Below are 21271 nucleotides of genomic sequence, written 5' to 3' on the forward strand. Positions count from 1 at the left end.
TATCAATAAAAAGGCATATGGATTATCACAATATGTGTTTTCCTTAAGTAAAACATGATCATTTTGATTACAAATAAGTGATTGACTTGCTGCAGTGTTTTAGGTGCTTTTTGCATTGATATGGTTGCAAGAATTATTCCTAAATATGTCTGTGAAGGTTCTCAGTCATCCAGGTCATCGTAGTCAAAGGAGCTTGCAAAGAAAAGCGTCTGGACTTCTTTAAGTTGCTTGAAGACGTTTCACCTCTCATCCGAGAAGCTTCTTCAGTTCTAAGGTCAAATGGTGGAGAGTCCCAGATATAAGCCTAGTGGGAGTGACCCCCCACAGAGGGACAAAAGGACCCCCTGATGATCCTCTAATCGCCTGAGCCAAGGTGGGAAACTGGGCATGGGTCCCAATCAGCCAGAGTTTCGGGTGTGTTCATTGTGAAACCTGGCCCCACCTTATCATGCGAATTCCTGAGGTCAGATGGCCCAGGATGTGAGTGGGCGTTAAGGCGTTTGGGAAGGGATCTCAAAACTGGATTATAGATGGCAGAGAGTTGGTGTCGTAAACCCCCGCCTCTGTCCAAAGATGGTCGCTCACAGTGGACATAGATGGCTTCTTTCACTCCTCTTTCAAATCATCTGTCCTCTCTGTCCAAAATGTGAACATTGGCATCCTCGAAAGAGTGTCCTTTATCTTTAAGATGCAGATGGACTGCTGAGTCTTGTCCTGTGGAGGTGGCTCTTCTGTGTTGTGCCATGCGCTTGTGAAGTGGCTGTTTGGTCTCTCCAATGTAGAGGTCTGGGCATTCCTCGCTGCACTGTACAGCATACACCACATTGTTAAGTTTGTGTTTTGGCGTTTTGTCTTTCGGGTGAACCAGTTTCTGTCTGAGCGTGTTGCTGGGTCTGAAATACATGAGTGTATTGAGTCACCCAACAAGCTTGAAAGTCAACTTTTGGTATGACCACCATTCTTCAACATAGCCTGAACTGTCTGAGGCAACTTTCTTGTCATTTCTTTAAGTAATCTTCAGGAATAATTCTCCAGGCTTCTTGATTCAAAGCTCTTCTTTGGATGTTGCTGCCTTTTTCTTATGTCCTCTGTCAAGATGATCCCACACTGCTTCAATTATGTTGAGTATCTACTGACTCATGGATTGGTTCTGGGGAGGCCAATCCATGACTGATAGTGTTCCATTGTGTGTTTTTCTATCCAGGTATGTTTTGGGGTTCATTGTCCAGCACAAAAATAATTCCATTGTCAATCAGACAATAAAGTATATTCCATAGTGGATTCAACCTAAAGTAGTTTTCTGTGTAATTTCATCAATTTTGATGACATCTCCAACACCACTGAGTGAAACGGAGCCCCAAACCATGACAGAACCTCCACCGTTTTTTTAATGATGGCTGTAGTCACTCATGTTGTTCTTCACTCCTCATCTTCCCTGTTCACTGACAGTTTAAACATAAAATTTCAAATGCATCTCTCAGGTTTTATGTCAGGTTTTGCTGGTTTTTCCCTGTTTCTTAAGGACATGACTTCCAGACTGTTCATGTGCTATATTCCTGCCCCCCCCCCCCCCCCCCCCCCCCCCACCACACACACACACACACACACACTTGTGCAGGACACGCTGCACACCAACCTGAAATATGCCAATTTTTCAGCTAATAAGATAACCTTTATTAGTCCCACATGTGGGAAATTTAATACCTCTTTGCTAAGTTGTCTGTTGTGTGTAGCCGTAACACTGGTCCTTGGGTTCCTTGAGATGACCATTTATGCTTGAATGAGTCATAGGGTGGTGTTAAGTGACTCAACAAACAAACAAACAAACAAACAAAAAACAAGTACAACAACATTCCTCTGAAATATAAAGAAATCAAGTGTGACTCAAAACTTTGCTTAGTAATTAAGATGAGCCATGGCCATTGTTTGAAAAAATTACAGCGCATTTGGAAATTTGCTCATGCATAGCAACAGAAGCTAACAGTAAATTGGCAGTGCTTACCGGGTGGGAGGTTAGTGGGGGATAATTACATTGTCTCCATGTGGAGATGCAAAGATAGTTTGAAGAAATAATTGACCAGTTATTCAGTACTCCCTGAAAGTGGCTGCGATATCACCCAACTACAGTATGCTTGAGAAAGAAGGCAAGTTTGCTCCCATGGAAAGATGAATGTGACCTGGACGCATATGAATTTTAAAATCTTTACAGATTATAAAAGATCTTACCTAAATTACCCTAAATGTCCGCTCATATTGTTGGGTTATCTTAACAGGCAGATTAACAATTCCAAGAAATTGGACTAATAGGAACTGGTTTTCTAAAAGAACCGGTTCTCAAATTCCATCCCTAATTATAGGCCTGTTGTGGACTGTATTAGATTTCATAAACTTATAGGTGTAACAAATTTTGACTTTTTTTATTACTGATAAGATGGATCTCACCCATGCTCAGTGCTTTTGGAAATAATCTAAAGAAACTATAGAAAAACATAACCCCTTCTTTATTAGTTCTTCCCACCTTTAGTGTAAGTTATAAAAAGGTTCACCTTAATGTTACTGAGGCGGAAACCTGCCTTGTACCTCTTCTTATGTTTTGGTCTCCACACAGTGGACTGGGTCTTTGTGCTAAAACTTTCAAAAAATGATTGATGATTTTAATTAAATGTTGGGAGCCACACTGGGAGCCGACTGAGTGCTAGACTGCCCTCTGTTGGGCTTGGAGGACTGGCACTGACCCAAATACACTGGATGCCTATTACCTTCAATGGCTCAGCCAGACAAGGTCTCATTTACATGGTCAGTACAAGTAATTAAGTCCACATTCTAAAGTGTAATTAGTTCCTGCAGTAGCAGTATTATTGTACGATGCTCTAATACTCTATATCTCTACTACATTCAGTAGAGATTCATTCTACATTCAAATCAAAGAATATGCACAATAACTGAATATAATTAAAAAATGGCAACGCACGTTTACACCAGACTGCCACTATCTCAGGGAGTTACTGCTGTGATTTTCTTTGGTGCTTGTTACACATACCAAGGCCTCTGTCAGCACAGGTTAGGGCAGACTAGCTGGTGTAAGTAATGTGCTCTGACCCAGTTCAACATCCCGAGTAATTTACCCTGAGTTAGGGCAGATTTAAAGGTCTCTGTGGATAATCCAACTCAAGAGAAATTAAATTATCCACAAAATAATATGTCCTGCTGTGTGGGTATTAGTGAGTTACTTAGCACTAAATAACACGTACAATTTTCTGCTAAGTCCTATCCTGAGCCAGCCCTATTTCTTTATGAGACAGACTTTCTTGTCATTTTTAAGTGGTCTTTCTGAAAAATTTCGAAAATTTTATTTGGACATTGGCTGCTTTTCCCACTCATCTTCAGTCCAGTCCAGTTTCTTAAGCCATCATTCAAGCATAAAAAAGCTCCTAACTCAGTGGATGAATCAGTGTTGTGTCTGCACAGAACAGACTTAGGCCCATTATTACAAGCAGCAGTGGCAGTCCTAGCCTGTTTGGCACCCTGGGCGAACACTCCCTCCCTCTAATTTTGCACTCCAGTCGAACACCCATCCCCCAACCCGAGGATCACCACAACATAACCTAATACACCTACACCTTAATTCACAGATTCACTTTGTCTAAGGTGTATTTCTGGGATTTTGCACAACCCAGGATTCAAATCATGAATACATAATGGGCTTGGATTTACAACATTAGGATTGAAATGTGCTCTTTTTGGAAGCAGCCGGGCACCCTCCCCTTTCGACAGGTCGTGTGTGAAACTTTAAATCATCAAACTGTAAATTTTAAATTTTAAATTGTTATTGATCCGTTTACCCCTAGTCCTAAAGTGTATATTTATTTTCTTACTCTTCTTATATTTATTGTTTGTTTACTTGCACTGCTGTAACTGGAGCCTCGTAGTCTCGTCTCTCTGTATACTGTACTGTATGTAGCGGAGATGACAATAAAGTTTATTTTGACTTCAGCACAGCAGCGAGCAGGCGCACTGAGGGCTCTCGCGCTCACTTTTCGCGCATAGAATTTAGAAAAAACAACGGTGCAAATTATAAGTCTGTATCATAATGTCTGGTGTTTTCGTGTTTGTTGGTTTGTTTTTATTTTGTTTTATTTTGCGAGTTGGTTATTAGATGCAGCTCCAGCCAGCCAGAGAATCCCCCGCCGCCCCGCCCTCTCCTCCCTGTGCCGCAAGCAGCAGGCGCACCTCGCAAACGGAGGGCGCCCTTACTCCCAGCAAATGGGCGATAGAAAACCGATCGGTGCCTATGCCATTCCCAGTATGCGCTGGCTGATGTTGGGGCAGCATGAATAAGAGCAATTTTTTTTTTTTTGCCGCCCCGGACAACCGCCTGTGTCACCCGTATCAAAAACCGCAAGCAGCCTTTCACAGAAACACATAATTTGTTCTGATTTCTTATTTTGAATTTATAAAAATGCAAACAGTACCACAGTTTAAAATAAAGAAATAGTACTTTTGCACCAACAAGGTGATTCACAAAGAGTTACCATATTAGCTGAAAACAGCATGGAGTGCAGCATGTCCTTAAAATATTGAAAAAGTGAGGAAACTGTACAAATGGAAGACAAAAGAAGAACCCAACAAACATGCCCTATGCACACACAGCCCTACAATCCAATCCCCATTTATGAATGAAATGAAACAGCATTTATAAAAAATAAATGCTGTTTCATCCAAATGTGAGAAAACAAACACTTTCATAAAAGAAGACATACAAACTTGTACATTTGTACATTTTCTTCTCTCTTTTATTATATTCCTACCAAATAAATCAACTTTATCACTTAGTTGTGAATATAAATACTTTCTGAATCCATTAAATTACTTACGCGTATTGTTTTGTCTGCTGTGGTTGCTAACAGCTCACAATTAGAAAAAAAAAATCACTGTGTATTGTGGCTGCGAGACAAACTGTACACAGCGGTACCACATTATAACAGCCCACAGTCTTTCTTCTGGCAATGAACTGCTGCACAGAAAACCTCATCATCTGCGATTGTTTGGTGCTCCAGTTGTGGAGTATTCTTGTCTTTGCACTGAGTGCAGGCTGTGGTTTTTGTCTGTGCATGTAATCTGCTCAGGTTATTTGTGTGCTTTGTATTGTGGATGCTGGTTGGTTTCTGTATGTGCTGTTTATTTTCTTTCTTTCTTTTTTCTTTCTTTCTTTCTTTCTTTCTCGTGGTGTGCTGGGGATTTAAGCTGTTCGGGTTTTTTTCTGCACTCAGGGTCAGGTGTTACACATTTCAGGCTCAATGCCTCCTATCTCACTTGAGGCTCAACAGCTAACCTCACACGCACACACATGCACAAGCATTCATGCATGTGCAAACATACATGAATACAGTACAAAAATAATAGCACACACCCCCTCTTAAAAAATTACTCTCCGTCGTGCTCATGTGTCTTTTTCTCACCTATTACTTCAGGGTTTTTTTGTTTTGTTTTTGAAGAACAGCATCTGTTGCCTGCCATCACTGCTCTGTCTCAACTCCAACTTTTACCTCGCTTCGTTTTTATTGCTTTCTGTGTTGTTTGTCTCTCTTCCTCTGATGCTCTCTTTCTCTCTTTCTAATGACCTGTCTGCCTCTTCCTATCACATCTCTGTGTGGTCCGAGCTGATGGTTTCCTCAGTTTTTTTTTGTACTCTTCACACACATACAAACACACACTTGCATCCGCTTGTCAAGAACAGAGGGGGTTACCTCTATGCAGCTTACCAATCTGCACACTATCGACAGTGGTGCAACACACAAACACACACACACGCGCACAACAGATGATTCATCATGAGAACTACCAAACACCAGAAGTAGGAGATTCTTATGCACTTTCGCAGCATCTAAAGACAGAGCAAATCTAATACACAATCTCAACTTTGATAACTTCCATCTTTCTAACGCATCATTTTCCCCCACTCTGCTTTTTCAGAGCACGGGAGATGCAAACCCACTTGCATGATTATCTCTTGAATTTCTTAACTACCCACCCCCTTCCATATCTGCCAAGCTTTACTTCCATACTTAGAAATGAATAAATAATTAGAACTCTTACCGTGAGGGTAGGGATGGCTGTGACGAGCGAGTAGATGAGCACCGGAGGGATCTTGCTGGTATCATCCGGACCAGGGTAGGGCTTAGAGAAGGTCTTGTCGTAACAGAAGAAGCCCTGGATGTGCACGGGGAAGGTGTCCGTGTACTCAAAGTAGTAAGCCAGCAGCACCGTCCCAGCCATGATCACCAGCTGGAAATAGAACATTATCCCTCCGTTAGGAAGCGAGAGGACGAGAGGTGAAGCAGAGGAGGTAGAGGTGGAGGAGCCGGAGTGGGAGCGGGAGAGAAAGAGGGGAGAGACGAGTCCCTGTACCCCTCAGCAGCGGGGAGATGCATAGGAAATGCCGGATCCAGAGAGAGGCAGAGTGAGAGGTTCAGTGTTTGGAACCAGGAGACATGGCGAGAGAGAGAGAGAAAGATGAGAAGACAAGAAATAAAAGAGCCAAATCTGCAGGAGACTTCTCTCATCAAGAGATGGAAACAAAGATTCAAAGAAGGGGAAAAAAAACAAAACAGGATAAAAGAGGATTCCCAACACCGCAAGCAGAAAAAAGACAAAGAATTGCATAGAGAGTGAGCAAGAGAAGGAGAGAGTGAGAAAGCAATGGAGAGAGAAAGAGTGATAGAGAGAGAGAGGGAGAGAGGAAGTGAAATGTGAGGGAGAGGAAGGGGGAGGCAGCCTTCATGCTGCTGGCACTCATGAAATCTACTACAGTTGAGCTGTGGGTGTATTTGTAGATGCTGCGTGCACATGTGTGTGTCAGTGTGGAATACGTGAGTGTGTGTGGCCTCATCACGTGCACAGAGACTGAAGTTTCTGCAGACACTCTGACTATCAGCTGCTATCCCCGCTAAAAAGTTTAGTTGATATCATGCAAAATTTAATCAATTTCATTTCATTTTCTGATGTAACTTGATGGCTTTTTAAGTTTTCAAAAAACTCTTTTTCCCTCTGCGTGTCCATTTTAGAATTCATTTGTGCACTGCTTTCTACTTTGTTTTCTCTGATCACTTTGATTTCAAAGTGATCAGAGAATGCTTCCATGTGCCATTTCAAGCTGACACATGCAAGCAGTGCGCCAACTTGAAATGAAATTCCAACCTAGTGAGCAGCGTCACGAACCCTGATTGGTACTCACAGCTTGTTTTTGCAGTTTTCAGAAGGAAACAAGGAGGAGATTTCTCTAACACAAGTCCCAAATGAGAGTGCACTCCTCAGATCTGCAGATTCACAAATGCAGCAGATCAAAGGCAGCAAAATTGATTACGATTTGTAGTAATTAAAGCCTCACCAATTTACCAATATTGTGGACCAGTATTGTTGACTGATATTAGCTGCTGGCCAATCCATCTGTATCAGCATTTATAACAGCTAATAACTGACAATGTACAAAATAAAGATCGTAGAAACACCCTTGACACGTGTTATGGATTTTGATGTTACGTTATTTGACCACCAGAGGGCAATCTGCATTTTCCTTGTTGGCATCATCAAAAACACAACAACAAGCTGGCTTAAATGTGAAGTCAATAAATAACGGCAAGTTATTGTTAATGTCTGGCTCTCTTCCACAGTGTCTTTGTCCTGTCTTCCTCCACTCAACTCCGTTGCGGCAGGTGGCTTCGCCCTCTCTTAGCCTGGTTCTGCCAAAGCTTTCTTCTTGTTAAAAGGGAGTTTTTCCTTCCCACTGTTGCCAAAGTGCTTGCTCATCAGGGGTTATCTAACTGTTGGAGTTTTCTCTGTTTGCTGTTTATTGCTGTCGGGTCCTTACCTTACAATGTAAAGTGCCTTGAGGCAACTGTTGTTATGATTTGGTGCTATAGAAATAAAACTGAATTGAACCAAATTATTTATTTCACCTTTGCTGAAGAAAATTCCTATTACCTGGAAAATCATCAACTGAGATTCTAACACGGATCACAGACAATGGGAAATGGTGGGAAAGCTTATTAACTCCATTTGATGGCAGCTGGGACTGTATGTTTTCAACTTGGCTAAGACAGGAGGACCATGGGCTGTATTCACCCTTGTTGTGTTGGCTATTAAACCTTGATTATACTCTAATTTAGTCAGACATGGACAGCTAGAAATACTGCAGATGAGTAGGTGTTCCATCTATAGGCACATGTGTAGTTGGTGTATTTTTGTGTGGTCACAAAAAGCTTGGCAAGTCTGATGACAACATTTCATTCGAACCCATGATGTCTGTACTGAGAGGTGTGCAGTCTGCTTTACTGAAACGAAAGCTATGCACACTTGATGTTTCGGTCTTCTGTCACATCATCAATAAGCACAGGTTACTCAGTGCCACTGGAAGTCATGCTTGCCCATACATCACAATGTTTCACACAGGTTTTACAGATGATGTTGTGAGCGTTGAATCATGACCCATTCCAAACCTTCTCCATATATTTTTTTCCCTATAATTCTGTTGCATTCATAGTCATTGATCCAATGAATGCTGTTTCGGAACTTTTCTTGCTTTTTACATTTTCTTTCTTTCTTTCTTTCTTTCTTTCTTTCTTTCTTTCTTTCTTTCTTTCTTTCTTTCTTTCTTTGATGGACTTGTAATGATACATCTACCTCCTGAAAATGGTTCTTGTGAAGGGCATCAACAGCATCAGGCAATCATCTACCACTGGTCTCTTCCACAGATATCCAGGCCTTTTTATGCCTGTAGAGCTGACCAGCTCACTATATTTTCAGAATGAACTAGAACCGAATGAACTCTCATGTTTCCACTTTCTCTGTGATGGATTTGTTTTATTTTTGAAGTATGGGCAGAATTGCCCATTTCACACACATTGAGAGTTCCACTGAAACTGTTTCCGAAATCCAAATGCTACACTTGGAAATCAACTGCAGACCTTTTACCTCCAAGTACGGGAAACAGCTTTTGCTAGAATTGTCCGATTACATTTGAGCCTCTGAAAAAAGACCGTCCCTTAAAATGGATGTAATTCCTAGAAGAAAAGTCAACACTTAAGGCCTATATCTATCTTAGAACTGTAACCTGGGTAAGTATATAAAATAAGTTGTATTAGTGCCTGAAAATATATGAATGTTATGGTAAGATGAAGCACAGATCCTTATTCACCATTCATCATTGGCAAATTTTACCTCACATACATGTACACATGTTTACACATGTCAATGTATATCAACATCTACACATATACGTCTGGCATGCACTTTACATATGTCCTGAATTTATATATAGAAGGGTGCATGTATTTATATTATATGCAAATATACATAGGGGCACAAATATAAAGGATTTTTATTTGTATAAACACCCTTCATTTGTGCCTCCCTCGTTTTGTTTTTTGACTAGCTGCAGTTGTCATAACTGAAACACCAGAATTATAAAATACAAAAAAGTGTTTGTACAGATTTGTGTTGAACTTACGCTTCACTTTGTGGTTTATAAATTATTGTAGTAGCGGTTTATGTTTGTATTTTATGTGTTTGTGTATCTTGCACACACGCTTGATGGGAGCTGTTTGTTGGGTTTGCTTTGGGTGAGAGGAGGTGTTCTAAATGTGTGACTCATAAAGCCTTCCCTTGTTTTCCTGTTTGATGGTGTAGCGCTCCTCCCCTGCATTTTCCCAACGTATTGTGACTGACTGTGACTCACACTTCTAGGAAGAAACACTTTTAAGTCACAACACCACGTTAAAATCATGATCATACTTATGCATAGTTGAGCACAGAGCACAGCATACCATGTCTCCTTTATTTCCACTTCTATGCGCTGGAAAAATATTAGAGAATGTGCGTCTGCTGAAGATTTTGCCTCAAGCTCCCATATGTCGGAGTTCATAGTTGTTGACCGGCAAATCTGCATCTCCAGCCAATAGATGAAGAGCTTATTTTTAGAGTCATCTTTAAATATGAGCTCTTTCTAAATCAAACCAGGAACCAAAAAAACACTACAAATGAGTATTACAGCCACATGAATCGAGAACAGAGAATATTTTATTTACTTTACAGAATAAATAGAACATTATTATATTAATATTCATTAAAATGGAACATCAATAATTTAGTAGCGCATTGGGCTCACAGTTAATAACACCTAACAGATTATTGTTCGTAAAATGATCAATATAACCTTGACCATGACTTTCAGCTTTATTGTCCATAAACCTATACTTTATTCTTAGCATTCCAACTTCAACATTTTAACTCAGGGTTCTCAAGTTTTCAAACTTAATTTATAGCACTTTTTAACTTTAAAGATACAGTGTGTAGAATTTCACCACTAGATGTTAATAGATTGTAGATTGCAGTCAACTAAATTCTGTTTTTTACACATTCTAATTCAAGTGCATTATGTTATCTATGGCAGCTGTTATAGGACAAATATTTTTTACTCAGCAATAGAGATCAGAAACATTGAATTAAATTAAGAATGTACCACATAATGTAACTCCTGTTGTTTCTGTTGTTAGCCACTGTTAGCTGCTGCCAGCTAGCATTAGCTGCTATTAGCCGATGTCAGTCAAGTTTTCTTTTAAGTGGATCTAACATTGCTGGACTCAGGCACGTAGCGAATAAACTCTCATCAATTTAAAAATATAATCAAACTGTTTATCAGATTGAAAGTGTAATTTTTAGGACACTCGAGCCAAACATTAGCTGGCATAATGTTAGCTTATAACCAGCTATTGTTGTGGTTTAGTTTGTGGTTTTGTTGTCAGGTGCCTAGAAGAGAGGACCATCAAATTTGTCCAATTTGCTGAGAATAGGTAATTGCAACAATTTCAGGAATAAATAAGCATGTTTATGCAGTTTTTTTGTGTTTAAGAGCATTGATTCCAGTTTAGGAGATTATGTTTAGCGTGAGGAGGAAGAGGATGATTTTTAATCCAGATGGCTGTTAAGTTGTGTCTTTCCTTCATATTTTAACTTCTTTGGTAAGAAGGGGATCCCTTCTCATATGTATGATCACAAGTATGAGCAATCTTGAGTCTGAAGGTGCAGATATGAATAAAAATTTGTCTCCACAGCACACGTACGCTGCTGCATTCTCTTATGTATGTGGCCGGTCTATAGCCATAAATGTAAAATGTGATTAGATGGAATGGTGCTTTCCATCTTGGCCACTGTATTCAAGATGGTGGGGCCACATGGCAGCTTCAAAAAAACAGTGTCCGCTCCTAAGTATTTGTATGCAAGATGCAATTGCACACTAATCATGTATTTTTATGAGTTCAATATTCTTTTTTAAAGTTAAAAAAACAAAAATAAAAAAACCCCACTGACTGTTCCTTTAATTTAACTTGTGGTTTTTTTATTCTCAGAATGCAAAATAACTAATAAGTGAATAGATGTGTGGCGATACCACTCCTTCAGAAAAGACAACATGGAATCAAGTACACCATAAAACTTGTTTTTGAAGCTATTAAAGGGGGGGAAATAGTCTTGAGTCACTTTCATCGTACTTAACATAAGAACGTTTTTTATATTTGCCAGTGCAGATTAAGCCGCTACTCTCATGATGGTTTGCTGTTAACTGCAATGTGACTTGTGGCAGTTTATTCACACCCTGGCAACTCTCTGTCCTACCCTCCTCTTGGCACTCCTTCACATTCTTCTCTCCACTCTGCTGTGTACCTGTCTTTCCTTTTTTCTTTATTGACCTCGTCCAAAAGAGAGCAGCTATTAACAGAAAAAAGGGACAGGCAGAGTTAGAAACCTGCCCTGCTCTGACCTATTTTTGTCTGGAGATGGAAGGGCAGATCAGCAGCACAAAAGATCCGTGGCTTGTCAAGATGAAAGGTCACATTAAGACAGTTCAAGTCTGGAGCTGTCAAAAAGCAATGTGTGGCTGCCTGTTACAGTCGCAAAAAGAGGGTGAAGACTGACGAGTGTCTTCTTCTATTCCCAAGCTTCTAAAGATGTCATCATCTCCCTCTGAGCCTCAGCATTTTCGAAATATGCTTTTTGGCTGTCATATTATGAAGGCGTTAGGAGACTACATCTCATTAAGACATAAAACTCACTTCATTATTTTAGGTATCAGGATATTTTTAACGAGCTTCATTTCCTGATTTAAAAAAAACATGCAGGAAATAAGTTTTGAATCATTGATTTCTGTGAGTATGAAAAGTGCTTGTCAGTGATAAGAAGAGGGCTTATCTGCCCTGCATGTCTGATCTGTTAAGAATAAAAAGGCAATGAACAATAATTTAATTCATATATCTAAAACCTCGGGTACCCTTACTTTTGTATCATCACATTAAAACAAGAATAATTCCACATTTACTCCGCTACAATTGCAGCAACATACACTTTAAATACAGTTGTGTGTGTTAAATTTACATAAAAATATTTCTGAAGCAAGTTTACATAATGTATGTCTTTATTCACTGCTCCAAATTAGAGCTGCCTATTTTTCATCTTTAAGTACGGAAATAACTCAAGCTCAACAGAGTTCTTTGTCATGAGGTAGATGTCTTTTTCAGATGATATCTTCCAGTAAAAACTGAGTTTCTGATGTTCAGCTGGCTTCTGGTATAAAGGAGAATATCACTGATGTCAGGTTGCAAAGCTGAAAGTTCACAATTCTAGCAACAGAAAATGTTCTTCTTAAGGTTGAAAGAATGTCACCAAATATAACAGGAGCTGATGAAGGAGTCGCTGTCTAAACCAAAACCAAATGCAAAATGCCTGCAAAACCAAAAGTGTCAGTGTAATGGTGCCACTGGTGGAAAAGTTTTGGGAAGAACAAAGTCACTACTTTGGGAAAGACTAATATCAAATGCAAAATTTAATGCAAATCTAAATTGTAGATACTGAGATACTTTAGTGGCATAAAAAGTCAAAACTTCACAACTGTCAGATTAATTCAATGACCAACATGAATGTCTTAATTCACATCAGTCACTAGTGGTCCAAAGTTTGCTTTAAAAGCATCCATCAATCCTTCCATCCATTCATTTTTTTTCCATTCAGGGGTGGGTCACAGGGGTTTAGCCTAAACTGGGACACCCAGACCTCCCTCTCCCCGGCCACCCTCACCAGCTTAACCAGAGGAACACCAGCACATCCTGTGTCTACCCTAGGGCCTCCTCCTGGTAAGACATGCCTGGAACACCTCACCCTTGAGACAAGCATCAACTGACTCCTTTGCAAAGGCAGTTTGCTTAAAAACATCTGGAATGGTTTTCCCAAAGACCCAACCTCAAGGTTGTGGACTATACTTAACAGCTGGTTCCGTGCTTTTAAGGTGAACTCTAACAATTCTGCCAAATATATACAGTACATATATATTTATATTTGATGGTTATGTGTAAAATTCAATAAAGAAGGACTGTGTTCACTTATCTCCCTGTTTTCCCAGGTTTTTGGCTGCTAGTCTATCCTTTATCCTTCCCTGTAAAACAGAATTGCTTTAGTCCAATCACCTTTCTGTCCACTTTGTCCAAGCCAATCAACCTGCTGCATATTGCGTATTTTAAATTGCACTGATCCTCTTTCATCCAGCATGCAAACCACCTCCTCATCTCTGCATCACCCAAGTACTCAGCCTGTATCCTATCTTCACCACCACTGCCATCTAGACTGCAGGGGGTCCTGATCTAATTCCTATCACTGCTGGGATTCTGTCTGCTGTGATGGCCCATCAGAGTCTGATTGCCAAATAGCATAACTGAATTCTGCATTGCAAAAATTCCTATTTATTTTATTGTAATGAGCTCTCCTTATTGATATATATTACTATTTATATATTCAGATTATTAAAAACCTCACAAACAAATGTGTAAAGCTTTATATATCTTTTTCCATTAGTTATAGTTGGCAGTCCAGAGCAAAATAGCAGATTGGGTAACACACTGGCTGCATGACTGATAAGGAAAAGACAACTTTAAGTATTACAGTCTCTCCCTTGGCAAGACTTAAAAGCCTTAAGACCTCACAGCACACAAATCAAGGCAGGAAAATATTTCTCATCTTGCACATCATCATTCACTAAAAGGGCACAGTATTCAGTATGTGCTCCCTCTGTGAGCATTGTCACATTCCCGATGGCACCACAGGATGAGCTCTTGCCCTTTTCTCAGATGAATATCCTGTTCTACCTGATATCAGTGTGTCTGACAATGGAAACGTCGCAGTGTGTTTCTCTTTAAACTGCTCCATGCTCCCTGCTGCTTTTAAAGGATAAAACATGGCTCAGATACCCAGACACTCCTTTTCCTGTCCCTGACAGAGATGAAACATTTTACCTGTCAAAAATGCACCCCACCCCACCTTGGTATCAGTTCTTCCACTTCTCCACCAACATACACAGCTTTTTGATGAATATTTCATATCAGCTGATGAACTGACAGACTGTGCCCACTTCTAGTGGCTGCGATGCCACGAGGCAAGAAGGGTTTACATCAGCAGTGACATCAAGACGTCTGAAAACACGGCACAAATAACTGGAAAGCATTTCAGGAACAAGTCCAGGGAACAGCAACAGCCAACGGCATGTGAAGGACCCACCACAGCGAGCTCATATCCAAAAATATGACCACTTTCCCCTCCTTCATTTAACCGGTGTGAAATACACAGCAACATCCCACATATCCAGTTTTTTTTCTATAAACAGGAAGAGACAACACTGCTCAGAGTTGATGAACTCGATCTTAAATAGAAAGTTGTCTTTATATTTTTACAGTTGAGATTTGAGTTTGGACGTTCTCAGCTTTTTTTGAGCAGATTATGTATAGACATCATAGATATCACAACACTTTGCCACTTTTATTATTAATAAACATAAAGTGGTGAAATGTGCAGTAACACCTCAATTCTCTTATTTCCACAGCTTTTATTGTTTTCTGAGGCTGCCATGGACACGCCACAGCGCTCCTGTATTTATTAGCAGTTCATTTTAAAAAGCCACAGGGGTGCGCCTTTATACTCTACCTGGTAGGTAGAGCAGGCTGAGCAAATCCAACATAGCCATCTAGCTCATTAAAAATAATAAAAAGGAATTCTAACATGGCACCTTATCTGCAAATCTACCCTCATGTTGTTAAGTGGAAAACGTCTTTTAGGTTCTCTTTTTCCAAAAGCAAAACTAAAGACTTTCTTAGGTTGGAGCTCAGACTAATGTAAACATCTACTACTGCAACCATATTTTTTATCTATCCAATGGATCAAATTCAGATGACATATGGAGTCATTATGAGCTGCGCCTTTAACAAGCAAATATTAACTCACAGGCCAGGGATGCTGTGAGACTTTTGCTAGCAACTCAAAGCTTACCATCTTATCATGTATGGAAGCTTACACTGAAAAAAATGAATTAACTGCGTTTTCCCATTCATAGGTCAAAGAATTCAGGCTCTCAAAAACTTGACTTGCTGCTTAAACCATTGATTTATTTGAAATTTTTAGATAATAAGCAGAAATATTGACTGATTTTTTGTGTTTTATTTGTTTTATTTTTACCAGCAGCGAGCTACTATAGAAAACTGAGGCAAAATTAAAGAAACTATATTAAAATTAATTGCTAGTTAGCTGTTTTAATGTCAGTGAACCAACTAATATTGATGTTAATTCTTTTGCACTGTCTTGCAATGTTTCACTATAGTTCATTCAGAAAATGTGATTAATATCATAATAATATTGTTGACCGTGCTATTTGTACTTCCACTTAAGCACTAAAAGTCGACATGAGCACATGTTTGCAGTCAATCCTTAATGAATTATAACATGGACTGTGTGACAGAAAATGTACAAGAACCCACAGTTGTATAAAGCAGTGGTTATCACTGTTGCCTAAGAACAAGGAGTTTCCTGGTTAAAACCATCTGGTCAGATAGAGGCTTTCTGTGTGCCGTTTCTGTGCTCTCCCTCTGTCTGCGTGGGTTCTCTCAGCATGATCTGGGTTTCACTCACGGTCCAAAGAAATGTATTTCAAATGGTAATTTAAGCTGGTCATAGGTGTAGATGGAAGGCGGATAAAGTGGTCACCTTCATAGAATAAAGTGCTGTATTAAAAGGTGTCAGAAAAAGGGTAAATTTGGCTTCAATTGTGGCCAATAAGACCAATAAATTGTATTTTATATTTTCAATAATGTCCATCTCTTCAAAACCCATTACGCCAGTTTCTCAAACTTTGAGAAAATAAGTGTTTTTATTTGCTTGTTTCTTTTTTCTACATTGATTTGGTTAGTTTGGTGGTTTTATATCAGGATTGTTCACTGATTTATGGATGGCTGTGCATGAAAATGTTACTAAAGGCACGTGAATACGTTTGATTTTTTGTTTTTTACATTTTTGAGTCATTCTTGTTCTGGAAATTCATCACACTGAGGCACTGATAGACATCTATCAGATAGATAGAAATACACATCTTACATTATATGTTTAGTAATACATCATATCATCATGATATTGTAATAATAAATATAAATAGGAATAATTTAGCACTAAAAAACTGTTTCAACCATACATTGTGGCCTGGGATTTTCCTGACTTGAAATCATCCTTAAACATACATTTAAATAATTAATTTTTCAAAGGTACACAAAGGTAGGCAAGCTATCTTGTAATTTCTTTAAGTAGTCTTTTGAAGTAGTTCTCAAATCTTCTCTGGGGAGTCCAGTTTGTTCCAGTGTATGTTGTTCCATTGATGCTTTGACTTTGAATGACTTGGCAGCATGTTAGAGATCATTGTCATGCTGAAACATGAAGCCTGATAGTATTGCATGGCGGATCAAAATGTGACAGTATTTTTCTGCATTGATAATTTCATCATTTTCACCTCGTTCTGAAACACCACTGGCTGAAATGTAGCCTCAAACCATGACACAGCCTCCACTGTGATTTCACAGATGGGTGTAGTTACTCATTGTTGTATCTCTTTCCTACTTCTTTGTTCAACAACGGTTTGAATAAAACATTTAAAATTTGGATTCATCACTCCATCAGACCTGCTGCCACTGATTTTTGAGTATAGTTCTTGTGTAAGTTGGTATACTTCAGCCTTTTCTTTCTGTTTTCCTACCTTAGTAATGACTTTTTGACTGTCACCCTTCAACATTTCTGAACCAGCTTCAGTGACACTTCACTGAAGTGTCACTGAAGCTACACACTTTTATTTCACACTTCTGACTTGCTCCATAAATACAGACATGATTGACAATGGTTTGAAACAAAAAAAAATCAAATTCAGTCTGACACTGCCACTACGTTTCTCCTGCACTCGTCCAGCTTACTTTAAATTTTTGCAAGAATATCGGGTTCCTTGGAAGCAAAATATAATGAAATGATGGGAGACTCAAGACTTCTGCACAGTACTGTACATTAATACTTGTATTGTTGGAAATACTTCAGAATTAATGCAGAAATATGACATAAATGGCAGGTTTACATTAGTGATAGTATGAATTTAAAGAGTACACTTTCAGCTCCTTGCATCCACATCAGTGAGTGCTTCGTTTCCGTAATCGCATCGCAGCAATGACGTTTTTGCTGGAAGCATGCTGCCCTCTTTCTGTTAAGGTTGTAAATCAATCAGATAGATTTAACAAAAAGTGTAAACCAGAGAATGCCTCGGATTTGATTACCAATAAAATGTTTAGTTGTTCAGACTGATAGGATTGATAAATGTTAAGATTTGCACTTCCATGTCTCCACAGTGTAAGTAAAAGCCACAGCGCTCTAACGAGGGTCACGATCAAAGCTTGTCTTTCCTGTCCTTCCCTGTTCTCCTTCCCTCTCTTTCTCTGGAGGTCCACGTGTCTCCCTGAATGCTGTTAAAGCTGTGTTACCTAAAAGAGCAGTTTTGTGTTTTACAGATGGAGGATTTAGAGCAGAAGCTCAGGAGAGGCACAGGAGTCCACCATCAGACACATGCTATCCATTAAGAGGCCTGCATCAACACACGCTACACTGCACCTGGCCAGCATGTCAGGAGTCCTGGAGGAAGAGGCGGAAGCCCAGAAGAGTAGCGGGGGTAGCAGGGGATTGAAAAACAATGGAACAGGAAAGAGAGTTGAAAGAGGAGTTTGGACAATGATGGTGAAAGAACACAGACTGGGTGCTGGGGAACAGGTGCAAAGCTTGGGGGTGCAGCAAAATTACCTTGCTGCCTCCACCTCTGCTCTATTTTCTTTTTCCCTGTTTGTCTTTTAAAAGTATCATTTCTACTCAGGTGTTTTTGGGTTTTTTTTGTGGAATCCATCTCATAGTCTCAAATCCCCAGTGCTGTCAGCATAAAAAGCAGCCACCTTGTTGAAAATATGAAACACGACAACAAAGTCTCACTGGGGTGTACATGTGTAAGCTCTATGTGCTTTTGTCAGACCTGCAGCAGCGCTTCGGCTTTGCTGCTCTGCCGCGAACGCCACAAAAACACGTCTACGGTGCTCAACGGTAACGCTCTTCGGTGTTGAAGCAGAGGAGCTTCACACCATGACAAACTGCACAGAACAGAAAATGTGATAAATTATTGAGCAACTGGTGTATCTGGTTTCCTCTGCTGCACATTCCAGAAAAAAAACCAAAACAAAACAAAAAAACCCCCACAAAGACTGTAAACTTGAATTCTTTTACTGGGATTTGGAGCTTGTTTCACCACCTAGGTTTGAAGCCAAACACCACCTACTAGCCAATACGTTGCCAGTGCAACCACCAACACCACCCACACGCCGCCCTCCCACTTCCATTTCTTTGGTTCTCCTCTCAGCCTTTGATTAAATAAAAGAAAGGCCATGACCCTAGCTCTACGCATGGGATGATTTCCATCATGTCATCCTAATATGTGTTATTTTATGTGAACTGGAAGCTAACAGGCAGCCGCTGCTAACTTCATGGCTCAGCGGTCTGTGCTGATTCTAATCTGTCATTCTAAATACAATAGAGGCTTTCTGCTGAGAGTGGCATTAAGGGAACTAGAAGGGGGAGAAAACAATAAAAACCCAGTTTATTTGGTGCAGTATACCCTGTTATATATCAACACTGTTAAAAAGCCTTGTGGCTAGAAGTGTTCACGAATGAAGGGCTCAGGTTTGTAAAAGTTTGCCTGCACGGAGACAAAAGGATGAAATTTACTTTTCTTCTTTTAGTTGGCAAACAAACTGTATGTTACTGCCCTAAAGTGTTGAAGAGGTTCGAAACAGACATTTACGATCTGACTCTGCAGTTCTTCTAAGCTAACCGCTCCACAACTTTACTTTTGTTTTAGTACATCACCAGTTTACACATTATAGTTTTAGAACAATAGTCTGGGCTCGCACCTGGTCCACTACACACTGTTAGAGTCGGAGTGAGAGGAATCCTATTCACACTAAATGCAGGACAGAACAGCTAACCATCCACAATTAACTCCATTTAGCTGGGCATACAGCATGGTGCATGATGATTTGTGAAGCATAAACAATTTGTTACATTAATATTTGTACCATCCATTCTCTTCCACTTATCCAATTCATGGGGGCTGGAGCCGTGCCCAGCTACCATAGGATGAGAGGCAGGGTACACCCTGGGCAGGTCACCAGTCTGCCGCAGGGCTAGCACATAGAGACAGACAACCATTTGCACTCAATTTAGATTCTTCAATTAACCTAGCCTAGCTAACTGCATGTCTTTGGACTATGGGAGGAAGCCAAAGAGAACCCACACTAACAGGGTGGTGGAATTGAATTTAGGACTTTCTTGTGGTAAGGCAACAGTGCTAACCACTGCGCCACCATGCTGCCCCAACAGCTCTATATTTCAACAATTACAACAGCTTTTTGGATAATGCTACTCATTTTGAAAAGTAACAGCTGGGCAAAGAAGGCAAGGCATCCCTGTTTGAAGACAGCAGGAAGATTAATTTCTTTACTTAAAAACTCTGATAAACTTGAATGCACTTCTTGCCAGAAGTAATATCAATAACGGGAAAAAAATCCATCAACACCCAGAACTGCTGGTGTATCCGCTGAAGTAAGGCTGATGGCTGAGGAGAAGTAGCAGGTCTAAATATTAATCAAGGTTCATTAATGTCTGTGTAACACAGACATTTCTACTGATACCACCTTCATCTGATCAGCAGCTTCATTATGTCTTAAAATATGTGCTTGTTTGCCTTCACACACATATGAACTTGAGTGACATCCCATTTTTAATCCATGGAGTCTATTATGATGTCGGTCTATCCTTTGCAGCTGTGACAGCTTCATCTCTCAGTGGAAGACTTTACACAAGGTTTAGGAGTCTGTTTATGGGAATTTCTGACCATTCTTCCAGAAGCATTAAGAGTTCCTTTCACCACAACTAAAGGGATCAGTTCCTGAAAAAACAATCATGTTTGTCTGCAAATACTTGCCAGCCAGTGGTGGTAAAATTTGAATAAGGTACATGTTCCTAAGTGTTGCAGCCAATGTGTGTTTAAATAAAAGCAAAATGTTTACTTTGAAAGCAGTGTCCATTTCTGCTGTCTGCTGCACTTTTCATGATTTCACAACAGCTCGGAGAGTAGCTGGTCAGTGTTTGCACACAAGTTCGTCACTACCACAGCAATATGCTAGCAACCAAAGCAATCACAAACAGTTGGGGAATACAAGCTTTTCCCTACCCACAGCTGGATGCATGATTGGAGCCTTATTCACTTGAACTTACACTGTCACCGTGATTATCAGCCACCGAAATGGAGGACAAGTTGACCTCAAGAAGTCAGTGTCTGCATATCTGGAAAACCTAAAAAGGTTACCAGAGTTTTTAGGTCCTCCCCAGGGACTGGTGACAACACCAGCACACCAACATTATTATATTATATCATAGTGCTTCTTGGAGTGACTTTGATTTAAGGTTCACTGTAGATAACAATAAGAACTTTGTCTCCTATTTCAAAATTCATGTCAAGAACTTAAAATTGAAACTCATCTGCAGCTTCATTTAGTGCCTATGTCAAAACGGTGTCTCAGTCTTGTGTAATTGTGTTGTATCTGTGAAAGCAACAGTTGAAGCGAGTCACTAAACCTCACCACTAACAACTAATGATTCAGCAGCTTCTGCCAAACTGTCTCTTATCGATTCTGTCTGAACATGGTCTGCCCAGCATTGCTCCATAAAATTTTCTGAGACTATATCTAAGTTTGGTGCAGATTGATCCAGTGTGTCATCTGATTTGGTTGTAATATTATCTTTCATACAGATACCTGGATGGACAGACAGGAAAATACATTTG

General features: G+C 39.9%; 1 protein-coding gene across 3 annotated transcripts in view; it reads right to left on the reverse strand.

The window, feature by feature from the left end:
* plppr2a (phospholipid phosphatase related 2a) overlaps positions 1–21271 on the reverse strand; it is an 87958-nt gene that overhangs the window by 41379 nt on the left and 25308 nt on the right. For all 3 annotated transcript variants that reach the window (XM_085453401.1, XM_085453403.1, XM_085453402.1), the window contains exon 3: positions 6097–6285. In XM_085453401.1, the coding sequence (XP_085309527.1) occupies positions 6097–6285 (189 nt within the window). The remainder of the gene's footprint in view (positions 1–6096; positions 6286–21271) is intronic.

This window comes from Copadichromis virginalis, linkage group LG4 (genome assembly GCF_057382275.1).
Source record: "Copadichromis virginalis isolate Kocher_CV1m ecotype Utaka linkage group LG4, C_Virginalis_male_GT1.1, whole genome shotgun sequence".
Taxonomy (NCBI): domain Eukaryota; kingdom Metazoa; phylum Chordata; class Actinopteri; order Cichliformes; family Cichlidae; genus Copadichromis; species Copadichromis virginalis.